Below are 14,692 nucleotides of genomic sequence, written 5' to 3'. Positions count from 1 at the left end.
AGCACTTATGTGAACTTGCTCGTAGGTATCAATTGTGTAGTTGTAGTTATAGGCAGGGAATGACATTTTAGGAACATGCTACTCAGAGGCTAAAACTGAAGACTGAGGCCTTTTCATTGGGATTTAGGGGCAGTACCAGTGTTGGGTTTAGGATTGTGAAGGTCTGGGTTTCGAATTGGGTTGGGAGAAATGCGGCCTTACTTCTTGCATCAACGCTGGCCAGTAGATGAGCTTTGTTCACTTTCTTTCCCTTGCTGGGGGAGTGGGGAGGGGACATCACTCCTTACTCCTTTTCCAGGCTGACGATAGAGAGGCACGCTTCCGGTTCTCATCTTCCATTTTTGCTAGTAGGTGTGGTGTTTGTATTGTCTTACTCCCCCACTCCCATTTCAGAGAATGGAGGACCAATGCTCAGGGCCAGGCCTATACTTCTTTGCTTGTTAAATTCACTCACCAGTGGTAATCAGGAAACAGAAGTGTTGTCTTACAACTATGGCTGTCACTTTTTAGGGAAAATGTTCCTTCCCTGCTCTTTCACACACATTAAGTTGCTCAAAAGGAGGCTTCATACGCCAGGAAAGGACTACATTAACATCCCATAAACGAGGGGTCTCTCTAAATTCTCCAAACTATTCCTGTTTGTTCTCTTCATTTGAATTAAATTGATCTTCCACTTCGCATCTGACTCTTGTGACACATCTCAAACCCATTTTTTAAAGTGATTGCTTTAAAAAAGGGTAGAGGCAATTATTTAATCAGTAAGTAAAAAAAGGGATATAATTACTTAAAACACACATTCTGCCATAGAGAGGGTCTAGCAACTGAAGACTTTTTGCTTGTAACCGGAAGAGTCTGGGATAGAGATCACTTGCTGCAGAATGTAGGTCATGCTCATTGTGCATTATATGGTTCTGTTTGTAAATAGTATTTGTAAGTTAGTGTAAAATCTGTAGTATTAAAAATCTTGGTTAATGTAATGTTAAGATTCAGAGGTTAGTACCAGTGCTAGAATTCCCTTGGTGATTCTATCCCCATATCAACAATACAACCATTAACAAATATTTTTAGTACTACACCTCTTCCTATACTTTCAGCCCTTCGGCTCTTTATAAGAGTACTTACTCCCATGGCTGCTCTCCTTGGACGTCCCTCTTTGTTCAGTCCTACCCCAGAGTTCTGCTCCAAGACTTGCCACAAGCTGTTCTTATCCCTCCAGTAGGCCTAGTTTAGTCACCTGATCTACCTGTCATATAGCTTCAGCACTCATCTCCACCACCTGGGGAGGCAAGCTCAGTGTGGCACAGGTGGTGTAGCTTAGCCTTAACTCTCTTAAAGGGCGGGCTCACCTGGTCACAGCAGGTATACAAATACAACATAAGCAAATGTACTACCAATAAAAATAGATTCATTCACTAATGTAGCATGGCAGGATGTAAATAGATACAATAAGAGAATATTTGAACATTGACTATTTTACTAATAATAAAATGTATTACCCAGCACAAATTAGGGTATACTGCTCATATTAGATTTTTTTTGTTTGTTTGTTTTCAATTCACAAACAGCATTTTATTTTTAACAAAATGTGTATTGGTTAATACCTAATCTGTTTCTAGCTCCAGGAAGCCAAACAGATGGAAAAGGAAAGACACCGACAACAGCACCATTTACAGCAGTCACCCTTAAGCCATCATGAACCTGAATCACCTCAGCTGAGACATCTTCCATCACAGACAGTCAATCAGCTACCCCAAGATCATGAAGGAGAACTTGACCACAGCACAAATGATGTGGACAAGAGCCTTCAAGAAGATACAGAAGCAGAAAATGGTTCTGATATTTACTGTGCAGAAAATGAACAGACAGAAGCTGACCAGGCTGCAGCAGCAGAAAGTAATCACTGTGTGGTTTGATCTTAGTGAGGAGGAAGAGGATGTGGAGTTTTATAGTATTTAAGAAGAAGAACAGGAGTACTTGTGGCACCTTAGAGACTAACAAATTTATTAGAGCATAAGCTTTTGTGGACTACAGCCCACTTCTTCGGATGCATAAGTGGGCTGTAGTCCACGAAAGCTTATGCTCTAATAAATTTGTTAGTCTCTAAGGTGCCACAAGTACTCATGTTCTTCTTTTTGCGGATACAGACTAGCACGGCTGCTACTCTGAAACCTGTCATAGTATTTAAGGGCTGAGCACCTTAATGGAAGATTATTCTGTTTCCAGTTAGTAAAATACAGTTAAGAATAGTGTACAATATCAGTTTCCTTTGCTACCACTGTTAACATTTTATCTTTACAACATATTTCAGTCACAAATAAATTACATCTGCTCTAGTCATTGCAGTCTACATGCATGCTTGCACCCAGGCAGTCACAAATGTGGAGCCACATATTGCAAAATGTACACGTGTCAACCTTGTTTTTTCACTCTAAACCCATTGAAATGTTAACATATATTCTTTAAGTATTTTTCACAAATTTACACAATTACAACTTCAGTTATCTCTAAGGATAACTAATGTACTCCCCTCTCCTTCCCTTACCAAAACATATTCAGATCTTCTTATCTGTGATAAGAAAAGTACATTTAGCCATTCAGTACTTCTGTCTTGTTCTGGGTTTTTTAATATATAATATTGTGTTTAAAACCTTTTTGATTGACTTCAGTGCTTGTCAATAATATTTTTCCTGCTTTTTTTTTTTTTTTTGTCTGCGTGTGGAAGATCTGTCTAAAAGTGATGCGGGAACATATGATGGAGAAAACAATGAATGTGAAGAAAAGGCACAAGATATTGTACAGAGTATTGTGCAGGAGATGGTGAACATAATAGTTGGAGGTATCATAATCACTTTTAAAATGTATATACTGCCAGCTTCGTTCTGCAATCACCTTTGTCTAAGCAGTCATTAAGGAGTCCTTTAACCATTTGTGTATGTTTAAAATAAAATACAATTCTAAACCATTTTAATTTCATGTTTACTCTCTGAGGTAGTCTTTCAGCTGGCCCACTTTAAACTGTACCACTTGATGATAAAATGAACTAGAGGAGGGCTTTTTACTATTTACCTTAACTGAGGGGGAATTTTTTAGGTGATAGTTTGTTTAATTTTCAGCTATAATCAATTTTTCAGGTTTCTGACTGCATTTATATCTCCACTTCCATTTTGTTTCTACACTTGAGTTCTTTACAGCTCTTCTTCAGACCATTAATGAAATACTAAATATTCAAAATGTCCATTTATAGCTCAGTTAAAAATGTTTTGTTTCTGCTGAAATCGTTTTGTTTCAAACTGAAACTGATTTTTTTTCTTGCAGAAACAAAGAACTTATTTTGGGTCAAAATGAAACCATTTCAAATTTTGAGTGATATTTTCATAATGAAATGTTGATTTGACTTGACATTTCTGAATTTTGTGGCGGGGGGGTTGTCTGAAATTTTATTGAATTCTATTCAAATTAATTGAATGGTTTTGATGCTCTGAAAAATGCAATTTTGGGTGAATTTGGTGAACTTACTGTGAATTTTTTTTGGTAAATAGTAATATAAAATTCAGTACCTTGTAGGATTGGGCCCTATGCCGCTTTTAATCTTATTGCACTGAACTTCTAAGAAAAATTCTTCTAATTTTAAATTTGAATATTGTATATTTTTGCATGGTATTTTGGTTTTTACCTTTTTTTTCCCCCATTAGATGTAGAAGGAACTGCTGAAAGTGGAAGTGCTGATGGCACAATTGGAACTTTAGAAGATGGCAGTGACAGTGAAAATATTCAGGCAAATGGAATTCCAGGGACTCCAATCTCTGTTGCATATACACCATCTTTACCTGATGACAGGTTATCTGTCTCTTCCAATGACACTCAGGTACTAAAGGAAATAAATGTTGAAGCATGTAAAGAAAATAATAATCTGTTTCTTTTTATTAATAATAATAATCTGTTTCTCTTAAATTTGTGTAGACAACGTGTTTTAATACAATTGTATAAAATAAATCGCCATTAAAGGAATCTCAGACATTAATTTTTTTTTGTTTTTAATTTCCTCTTTGACTGCTATTTAAGACTTTTGCAAGCAAGTTACATGCAGGGCAGCAAACATTTTCACTACACAAGGTAGATGCTCAAATTATAACACAGAATTTAACTTCCTTTGGATTTATATAAATGCCTAAAAGGACACCTATCTGTATGTTCTGGGTGCTTCTTCCATAACGTAAAAATAACTTCAGAAATGTTGGAGAGTTATCAGTACCAATGTATATAACCCATTGCCAGCTCTCCCTGTACAATTCTCCGTTGTTTTCAAATGTCCATTTAAAAAAACAAAACAAACAAACAAAAACCCTGCACCTTACAGTGTGCCCTAATGGTAATGATTTGAGCTATGCCATACACTCCTCATTTTTTAATATTAAGCTTTTGTAATAGCAAGAAATAAAAGAACTCTCCCTATCTTGCATTGAGATCTGGCAGCGCGGATCCCTGCACATGTGTAGAATCCCTTTGGCTTCAAAAAACACACTGGGCACAGAGGTCTGTATTGGCAGTTTACTACCAATGTGTACCAGTTTAAAATATAGTCTTTCCAATCCTAATTATGCTTTAATGTTTAAAGAGATGCTGTTATCTTTTAGTTGCACAGCATATGTCTCTGATAAGACTCATCATATCCTCTACAGAAGCAATAATGGCATTTATAGCATCATCAGATGTTGGTAAATAGAAAAAAGTGACTATTTTATTCTAAAAGTTTTTGCCATCCACCATATATAAAGACTATAACAATACATTATAAATTATGCCTTGTCATTATGGCTGTGTAAGTATTCTCATGTAACCCACTGGTACAATTATAGTTGAGGTTACCATTTCTTTTCTTTCTAAAAGTTATTTTCTAGGAGCCCTGAGTGAGGGCAGTATAGTCTCAGTTGTCTTCTATAAAGTTGACCTATCCACACTTTACTTATTGGCTCTGACTTTACATCTTCATTTGATGACACTTAACTTTACCGAGTTGGCAGTTTTATTAATGTTTTCTTCAGGTCCGTTTTAACTGAATTGCCAAACTACATTTTTAAAACTTAGTCTGGAGATCTTAAATTACATTTAAAATGTGGTTGTATTTGTACGATATCATAACTTATCATTGCTAGGAGGTGGGGATTTCCCTATACACTGCTAATGCAAAATGGAATTCTGAAATATGTTAACTTCTTTAGGAATCTGGAAATTCTTCAGGACCTACGCCTGGTGCTAAGTTTTCCCACATTTTACAAAAGGATGCCTTCCTAGTATTCAGGTCACTGTGTAAACTCTCTATGAAGCCGCTGTCAGATGGGCCACCAGATCCAAAGTAAGTCAGCATGATTTTCTTTATGAAAATACTTAGACGCTAAAAAATAAAAATGGACACAAATGATAAGGGTCTTCTGCTGTTGAGAAACAAATAGCAATTTTGACAGAAAAGCCACATCATCTGAAAGTTTCCACTGAGCTGTACTTTATTTTTAATGTATTTTTATATGTTAAATGGCAGCATCTCTCTTTCTGCTCTGTTCTCTGGTAAGTTTTAACCACTTTACATGGCTTATAAGCCTGTGCTTTTCTATCTAGTCATTATTTTATCAGTAAACTAAGTCATCACTTTTTAATTACAAACCACTTCCAAACTATAAAGTCCAGTGTTTGATTAAAGGCTTTTAAATATTTGATAACTTTTTAATGTGTGGTGACTGAAAGACAAATATTTTACTTGTAAGTTTATTTTCTGTTACTCTTTCTAGATTGTTGCAACTTGTATTGCTTTCCCCAGACAGTAGAAAGGAAAATAAACTAATCAAAATTCAGATTGTTGTCTGGGAATGAGGGCATAAGATTCTCTAAGGAGTACTTTTACTACAGTTCTTCTTCAAATAGTGTCCTTTTGTGCACAAACCCATGTACTCTTGGTTGGAGATTTTCATCAGTATTGTCTGCAGGGCTGCACCTGTGCCGTAGACATCCTCATTCTGTGGTACAAAGGTGTGTAGGGAGGGGATGGATCCATTGTCTTTTTTTTTTTTTTTTTTTTAAACTCTGACCTTAGTCCATGGCCTCAAGGACAGAATATGCCCAAGACCCTGGGTGTCAAACCCTGCCAGACCTGCTATAGGTCTTCCCTTCACAGCGACAGTCATTCAAGTGGCCTTCGCTGCCTGGGGGAGACTCATGTCTACTCCTAATGTAAGATCTGCTCAAGCTTAAAAGCAGATGTAAGAAATTGAGGGAAGACAGACTGGAGTACTTGGTGATGGAGTGCTCTCTGAGACCAGTGGGTCTGATTCACCCCCCATACTTTGGATCTGGTTGCTCACAGAACCCAGGTGACTGTCTTTGGTATGACAGTAGGTCCTTGGGGCCCTTCACAACTATCTAGACCCTCAAAGAAGAAAAGACCCCTTTCTCGAGAAGGGGAAAGTTTTCCCCCCCCGCCCCCCTTTGGTCTGGGTCTTAGACCTTGCATTCCAATGTGGGTAGCAGTGAGAGTCCCATCCCCTCCGGTACCAAGACTCCAGCATCAGCTAAGAAGACCATGCCATTTACTGAGAAGCTGTCAGGTAAACAACCTAGATTGACTGTGGCATCAACACTGAACACCATGTCTGTGAAACACAAGGACTCCAGCGCTGAGCTGGAATAGTAATCAGCACCATCTTCTGTAGCAAGATATGAAAAGCACACCGATTGCACTTCGGTGCTGTCTCCAGTACCACCTGGCATAATGACTCCTGAGGGACCCATCTAGAGTCCCCACCACAGTCCAAGCTCCTATTCCATGAGGACTTTGGAATCCTGCAAGAGCCTGAATCACCATTACAGAGAATTATTGAGAGACACTCTCCACCAGTGCCAACTCACCTCCCAGAGCATAGGTACCCTCTGATCCTACCATCTTCAATGGTGACTCATTCTCTGATGCCAATACAGACCCCCGCCCCACACAAATTCTTTGAGGGTACAGAGAGACATTTCCAGCTGGTATCCTTCTCTTGTACCGTCCCATCAGCTATCAAGCTATGGTACCAGTGAAATTACAGGATCTTGCTCCTCCAGTAGACCCCAGGATGACATGTTATCCAATTCTAAGGTGTCTATACATGGTTCCTCCATCTTTCAACCTCTCTTCCTTGAAGTATGCTCTGAGTACACCCGGCAAACTTGGCAAGGCAACCGTGGGGTCCTAACCCTTCCCTTATGCCCCACCACAGTCAGCTTATTGGAACCTGTGGGCCCCTTATAGTAACCAGTTCTACAGGGTCGCATCTCATAAGAGAGCACATCAGGAGTAACAGCCCACTACCCTTTGGTCCTGCTCCACAGAAGGATCTTACACATGAGCTAGAGCCAGCTGAGGAAGAAGAAACACCACCTTCCACAAATCCTCCTCCTCACCAGCTGAGGTGGTCATGCCACTCCCACCATCTTACAGATCCCAGTCCTTATGTGCTGACTCTATACAACGATGGAACTGGTGCATATCACACCACATACAGATCTTAGCTGATTATCTAGCAGGACTACAGAAGACAGTGGCACACTTCCTCAGCGGCCATATCTGCATCGACCATGAATGAGAGCTAAACAAGGTATTCAGAGAGCTATATCTTACCATCTACAGATAGAGCTCTTTGTGACTTCATCCAATTTGAAGTGCAGGTGATTCTGCTTGAGAGGAGGGCACAGTTGCAACTTGATGGAAGATGCTATAGTCATTCCTTGGCCTTGTGTATGGCTGTATTCTTATCCCCAAGGCCTTTACTGCTCAAAGTGCTAAACAAAATAAAACAAGAAAATTTAGTAGCCATCCTCATAGCTAGACAGCACTAGGCCCTGTTAGGGCTTCATCCAGGCATTTCATCTTGATTGCAGAACAAATGAAATTACATCCAGTTTCTACCCAAAGATTGTCCAAATGGGTTCTAGGGTGCATCTTAACCTGTTAAGACACCTCAGGGGAGTGCCCCCCTCTAAGGGTGATTGCTTATTCCACCAGAGGTCAATCTACCTATGTAGCCCTATTTAAAAACATACTGCTCAGATTCTGCAGGGCAGCCACCTGGTCTTTGGTGCGCTCATTTTCCCAGCATTATGCTCTTGTGCCTGCTTCCAGAGCTGGACATGGCTTTTGGTGATGCTGTTCTATGGACTTTACTAAATCCTCCTCCTCCTCTGTAATTGAGGTGCTTCTCAGCAATCTCCTGATGTGGAGCACCCATAGGGACATCACTTGAAGAAGGAGGTTGTCTTGTACAGTAACTGGAGTTCTTCAAGATGTGTGCTTCTATGGGTGCTCCAATGCCTGCTCTCCTTCCCCTCTGCCTTGGAGTCTTCCGCAGGACTTTCCTGGTTCAGAAGGAACCAGAGTGGCGGTGGGTCTATCTCCTCCCTATATACCCTCATAGTGGAGCTTGAGGGTGTCTTGGTCATAGGCATGCATCCGCAGGCACTGCTGACAAAAATCTCTGATCAAGAGTGCACGGCTGTGCACCACATCCTGACATGGAGCACCCATAGGGACATGCATCTCGAAGAACTCCAGTTACTGTACAGGGTAAGTAACCTCTCCCTTTAGAGGTCGGAAACAAATTTCTAACCAGCAGAAACCAAGACGGTTGAATTCAATCTGGTTCCACCCTAAGAATAATCATCTCCCCTTTTTGATTTTGGCTAGGCGAGGTATCTAATAAACTGTAAACTGCATATATACTAGTGAGGAAATTTCCTTCTTTTTATTCCTGCTAGATTATCATGGTCCTTTGGGGATAGCACAGGGAAGGAATTAATAGAGAACCAGCTGCCAAAGGCTACTTCAGACAAAACTAACCAATCCATAAGTTAAATGGTTGGGGCATATACACAAAGATACCCAAGTTAAAGCCTCTACCTATTAAGTGTCTACAGGTCTAATAGGGTGAACCCTCAATTTCAGAGAAACTTAGTTTTGTTAAAGCAGACTTTTTAACTATATTGGGAGATTAGGTCTTCATCCATAGGAAAATATAAAAAATGAAGGGGGAAATATATTAAATAATCTGGACCACCCAGTCTCTTTTATCTCTCATGTTTTCCAAAACCTGAAACACATGCCTGGTGCTTGGGTATTCATTAATATTCTCCTGGCTCCCATTTGACCCCACATCATGGGTTGCCCTAATCCCATTTCAGTTTATTTTGCAAATAGCCACAAAAGTTGTGGACCACTCTGAGCAGAGAGAGGGTAGAACTGGGAGGGAGTGGACAGTGCACCCTGGATGACCCCAGAAGCCCTCTTTCAAAATTTTAGGGCTTTCGGTGTATCCAGACCTTGCTTTCTCATAGTTTAATTATAATGGCCAACCCATAAATCTTCGAAGATGGGACACCATACTGAGAAAAGTGTGTGGCTACTCCACTATGTGAGCATGCAAGATTCTTTGAAAATAGTATCCTTTCTAATATATTGAGAGAGAGTTTTATCTTTATTCAAAACTTCAAAATCCTATTGACTCATTTAAATGTCTCTTTAGTGTGAATAAGTATTGACCATCCAATTCAGTTTAAAGGGAAGTTGTACAAAAGAAATGGATTGCCTGTGATGATGAATTCTAAATGCAGCTCTTTAGGGAGAGAAGATGCCTTTGAACAGAGTCAGGAAATGCTGCTACCGCTGATATCATAACCTTGGAATAGTCCAGGATACTAGTGATTTCAACAAGTAGAACAATAGTTTGTAGGATCAGAAAAAAGGTTGTAATATTATCTCATCCAAAGTTCTACGATAAGATTCTGGTTATCCATCCCCCAGACTGCATGGTCACGGTTTCTGCTGTAAAACTTGACACTGGATTATTAGCACCCTAGGGATGTATTTAGTCTCCCATCTAAACTAGTCTAGTCCACTGTGTTAACACTTCATCTCTCTAGCAGTGTTCCTGAAGAGCTAGAATGCAGGATATCTATGGTTTCAATTGTCATTACTTTGCTCTTAGTAATATCTAGATTCAGTTATGTGGCCAGTGTGGTTTTGCCCAAAAGGAGATGCTGTTTGTACTTCAGTTGCATCTAAAACCAAAAAGTGAGAGAAAATGTACACTCAAGTTGAAGCAAGAAATTACTCATTTTACTTGATCTAAAAGCAAGTTCTTCACATTGAAGAACTGGCATTGGTAGCAACAAGTCAGTGATACTGTGTTCTTAGTGCCCTGCTGTTCAGTTTGGGCACTTTGATCACCATACCTTAGTTGGCAAGGGAATACATTACTGGTAGTCTGATTCCAAGTTTTCAAGACAAATGATGAACACAGGTGATTGAAAAGACCATGTTTTCAGACTGGCTCAGAGAGCCAGTTGTCATAAAGAACTGTTTTCTTTAATCTTAAAGGAAGCCACATGTTGATATTTGAGTTCATCAGACCTGAGTTAGTACAGAACTTGAGTTTTGTAGCTTTGGATATAAATTTTGTATCTTCTGGGCATTTGAGTGTCCCCTAGAAAACTGCATGCTTCTCTTGGAAGAGATAAGTTGGTGTGTTTCTTGTTTTTATAGCACAGCTACACAGATGAATGAAAATATTTTAAATACTTCCTAACACCATGATATTAGTTGAAGTGTATGTGCAACTTTGATACCTATTGGAAAGGCTTTGATACCTATTGGAAATACCTGTTATACAACAAATTTATCTCTTTTTTTTGTGATTATCTGTCTATAGGTGTATGCAGAGAATAAATACTCAGTTCAGGGATGTTTTACTGAGCAAATAGTCTCTCTATTCAGAAATTCATAGATAATATAGCTTCCCCTTTTGTGATCTAAAACTTAGAAATGTATTTTAGTTTCATGTGTCTAGAAGATCTTGCACTGTTAGCTGAATGTTCACTTTTTGGGTATGTTCCTCAAAGCTAAAGAATACTCAAAGCTTCTGAAGCGGACAGTAAGGAAATGAGGCCTGCTAAATTACCTGTTACTCTCAGATGTGAAGTTGTTTGTTTGGTCCTGAATTGAAGAATGCTTGCAAAGTCTGTCTTCCTTAATCCAGAACATGAGCCTTTGTATATTCATGCCATAGGAAGTTTGAAGATCTTGACAGAACCTTGAAGGAACATTTCTTTTCGGGGAAAATAAAGGAATCTATTTTCTAAAAACAAAAACAACCTTGCCATTTATAGGTGCTCATTTCTGAAATAAATGATTTTTTTTCAGACTGTCAAAGCAATAAGTTGGAGTAAAGCAGCAGTTTCCAACTTCATTGTAAAGCCACTTGCTCTATTGGTGCCTGACCAGAAGAAGCTCTTCATTTGCTCTAATCCAGCAGTTTTCCCATTTCTAAAGGTGAAGACACTCCACTAGAAGCATTCAAAAGAATTAAATAATGCATGATTTTGGACTACAGAAGTGTAGAGTAAAGGAATGAATATCAGTTGAGAACAGTGTTTGGTTTTCGCTCTCCTTGGGAATTGGTCTGCATAGATGCCAGAAAGAAAACTTAAATTCTGACATAAGATTTTTGTTAAACTGTCTGCCTGAGATTAAGAAATGAGGATATCAGTTTACCAAAGGCAGTAATGGGTTAACCTACTCCTGGAGGGCAGCAGTAGCTCCTGAGGCACTTGGAATCCATCCTTTTAATCCATAGAGTCCTTGACATGCAAATTAGGACCAATTAAGCTCTCTGCATAGGGTAAATTGAAGGAAATGACATTTGGGACAAAAAGAAACAGCTGCCAAGGCATTCAAAGATGTCCTACATTTGGAGTAATGCCTGGAATTGATCTCCGGTTCTAAAGCGTTGAAGGCTTGTCAGCCATTTCAAACATGTTTTCAGTGGGGGGAGTAGTGGATAAGATAATTGCAACATTTTAAAAATCCATGATTAGCAGTGTACCTAAAACTCACTTTAGAGCATTCTAAAGTTTAAAAAAAAAAAAAAGGTTTTGGAAAATCAGGTAGTGAAAAAGCAAGACTGAGAACAGACATGCAAATATCTCAAGAGAAAATTCCAGTAATGTTTAAAACAAAGAGAAACAGAGGAAAAAATAACTAAAATAAACTGAAAACATGTTTACTGAAAAATAAGTCTTCATGAACATTAACATAGTTGTTGGAGAGGAAGCCTTGTTGTTAAAAGCACACAAGACTGGGAGTCAAGATCTGGATTCTATTCCTAGCTCTGCCACAGATTTCCTGTATGACCGTAGACAAGTCATTTGACACCTCTAACTCCTCTTTCCCTGTAGAATGAAATGGAGATACCTCCTTTTGTCACAGGGATGTTCTAAAGTTTAATTATTTGGGTGCCAGAGCTAGAAACAATGACTAGACTTTACTCAGCTCCAGTTGGCTTGGAAGCACCTGGGAACCAGTGATTGGATCCATTTGCAACAGACTGGTGACCATAGAGTGGTACCGGGCCACGTTGTAACACCAGTCTCTCTCAAAGTGAATATAACAAAATTAGTCTCTCTCTTTGCGGAATATAACAAAATTAGAGGTGTTATGGATCTCAGATGTTTGACTGATAGAACCCTGTATAGTAACTCCCCACTTAATGTCCTCTCACTTAACATTGTTTCGATCTTACGTCCCTGCTCAATTACAGAACATGCTCCATTTAAAGTTGTGGAATGCTTCGCTATAACGTCATTTGGCTGCCTGCTTTGTCCACAGCTGGCAGCCCCCCTATCAGTTCCCCTACACCCCCCCCCCGCCTCCTGCCTGCCAGCACACCGTGCGGATCAGCACCTTCCCCCTCCCGCCCGCAGCAATCAGCTGGCTTTCAGAAGGGAGGGCGGAGGAGGGAGGACTCGGTGCACAGGCTCCCCCTTCCTCCCCTGCCTCCTGAACGCCACAAGTCAGCTGATTGCTGTGGGTAGGAGGGAGGGGGGAGGAGCGAGGATGCAGTGCACCTCCCCGCTCCCTCCCCTGCCTCCTGTCCACGGCAAGCTGTTCAGGAGGGAGGGGAAGCCTGCGCGCCGTGTCTCGCTCCTCCCCCCTCCCTCCTGCCTCCTGAACGCTGCAAGCCAGCTGATTGCCGCGGGCAGGAGGCAGGGGAGGAAGGTGGGAGGAGCGAGGACGCGACATGTGGAGTAAAGGGGGAGGGAAGAAGAGGCGGGTTAAGTGGGGACTTGGGGGAAGGGGTGGCGTGGGTGGGCCAAGGGTTGAGTCCCCCGCCCCTGGTGCTTGCAGAGTAGGGGAAGCTGCTGCTGCTGCTGCGCAACGTGCTTCTCCTAGCCTACAGCACCTTCAGCCTCCTTGCCTGCTTCATTGTCTCCAGTGCCAGTGGGCTGTGCCTGTGTGGGGTAAGGCCGGGGCACCTCCCAACTATAGTACTGTACTGTGTGGCCAAAAAAAAAAAATTCCCTGGAACCTAACCCCCCATTTACATTCATTCTTATGGGGAAATTGGATTCGCTTAGCACATTTCATTTAAAGTCGCATTTTTCAGGAACATAACTACAACGTTAAGTGAGGAGTTACTGTACCATATCTTGTGTACCTCCTAGATCAGTATTATCTGGGGATCTCTTTCCAGTATTCTTTATATCTGACAAATGGCAACTAGCAACAAATGTTTCTTTAATATAAGCCATACTTTCACAAGTTCATGTTCTTGCTCTCCATAATGAGCCACCTGCTCATTTTTTCTCTCAGACATCCAGAAATAAGGATAAATCTCATATGCCTAAGAGAAAGGCATGCTACAATCCAGGACACTTCATGGATTCCATCACCCTTACGGATGCAAATGCTCTCTCTTGTTCCTCCCCTCCCCCCACAAACACACAAAAAAAGTCTATTGTTAATCAAACTTTTCTGACATTCATACCTCTAATTTTAAGACAGCATGCTTCCTCTGTGTATAGCATTAGTTCCCAAGACAATTACCAGAACGTAATTGCCACATCAGTCAGGACTTTTATAGTCCAAATGGGAGTGGTTTTGATTTATTCATACTCATTGCAATTTTTTCCCTTAACTCCCTAAACTGCAGCTGCATCTCCATTATTATATACTGTTGGTCAGGGCCCAAATTTTGTCTTTCTAGTAGTCAAGTGTGTTTACCTGAGAAGTGAGAATGTGCTGTTCTTCGCTCCTAAGAAAATACTACTTTAAAACAGTTAAATGTCATTGGGTATCCTGGGATCAGAGGCTTCCCTGCAGTGATTCTTGCTAATGTGCAGAGGTTTAAACTGACAGCCAAACTTGTGATCATGGAACAGTTTTTTCTCAGGTTATTATGGCAGTGATGGTATGTTATCTCTTTTCTCTTTAGCAGTGAACAAAGGTTATTTTGTTAGCTCTATCTGAGGGTATCATTCTCAAATTGATTTTCCTGTGATTGCATCGGTGGTCCATGGTGGACCCCATTACTTCCCATGCTCTCTGGATCTTAGCACCTGATAGAAATGGTCCTAAGAAGCTATGCCAGATAATGCACACAGTATTTCAGCAACTACATTCGTTTTTCTCTTATGCCTCTCATCTCTACTTTCCAGAAGAAGGTATATAATATTACCTTTTCAAATTTCTTTGAAAAGGTGGATAGCTTTCATGGAGATCTTATGGTTGCTGCTTCACTTTTCATTGTTTGTTAGTTTGGGGGTTTTTTGGCGGTGGGTGGGTGTTGTAGTTGTATCCAAAATTGTTCTTCAGTTTTAGTCTGTAATGCAAGTA

The 14,692-nt window shown here is 40.3% G+C and overlaps 1 protein-coding gene across 1 annotated transcript in view; it reads left to right on the top strand.

Moving 5' to 3' along the window:
• The window catches only part of ARFGEF1 (ADP ribosylation factor guanine nucleotide exchange factor 1), a 181,864-nt gene that overhangs the window by 95,143 nt on the left and 72,029 nt on the right, over positions 1-14,692 (top strand). The window contains exons 6-9 of the mRNA XM_034763053.1: positions 1,617-1,893; positions 2,723-2,836; positions 3,693-3,865; positions 5,220-5,353. Coding sequence (XP_034618944.1) covers positions 1,617-1,893; positions 2,723-2,836; positions 3,693-3,865; positions 5,220-5,353 — 698 coding nt within the window. The remainder of the gene's footprint in view (positions 1-1,616; positions 1,894-2,722; positions 2,837-3,692; positions 3,866-5,219; positions 5,354-14,692) is intronic.

The sequence above is a fragment of the Trachemys scripta genome, chromosome 2 (assembly GCF_013100865.1).
Source record: "Trachemys scripta elegans isolate TJP31775 chromosome 2, CAS_Tse_1.0, whole genome shotgun sequence".
Classification (NCBI taxonomy): Eukaryota; Metazoa; Chordata; order Testudines; family Emydidae; genus Trachemys; species Trachemys scripta.
This window is presented reverse-complemented; position numbering and strand designations above follow the sequence as displayed.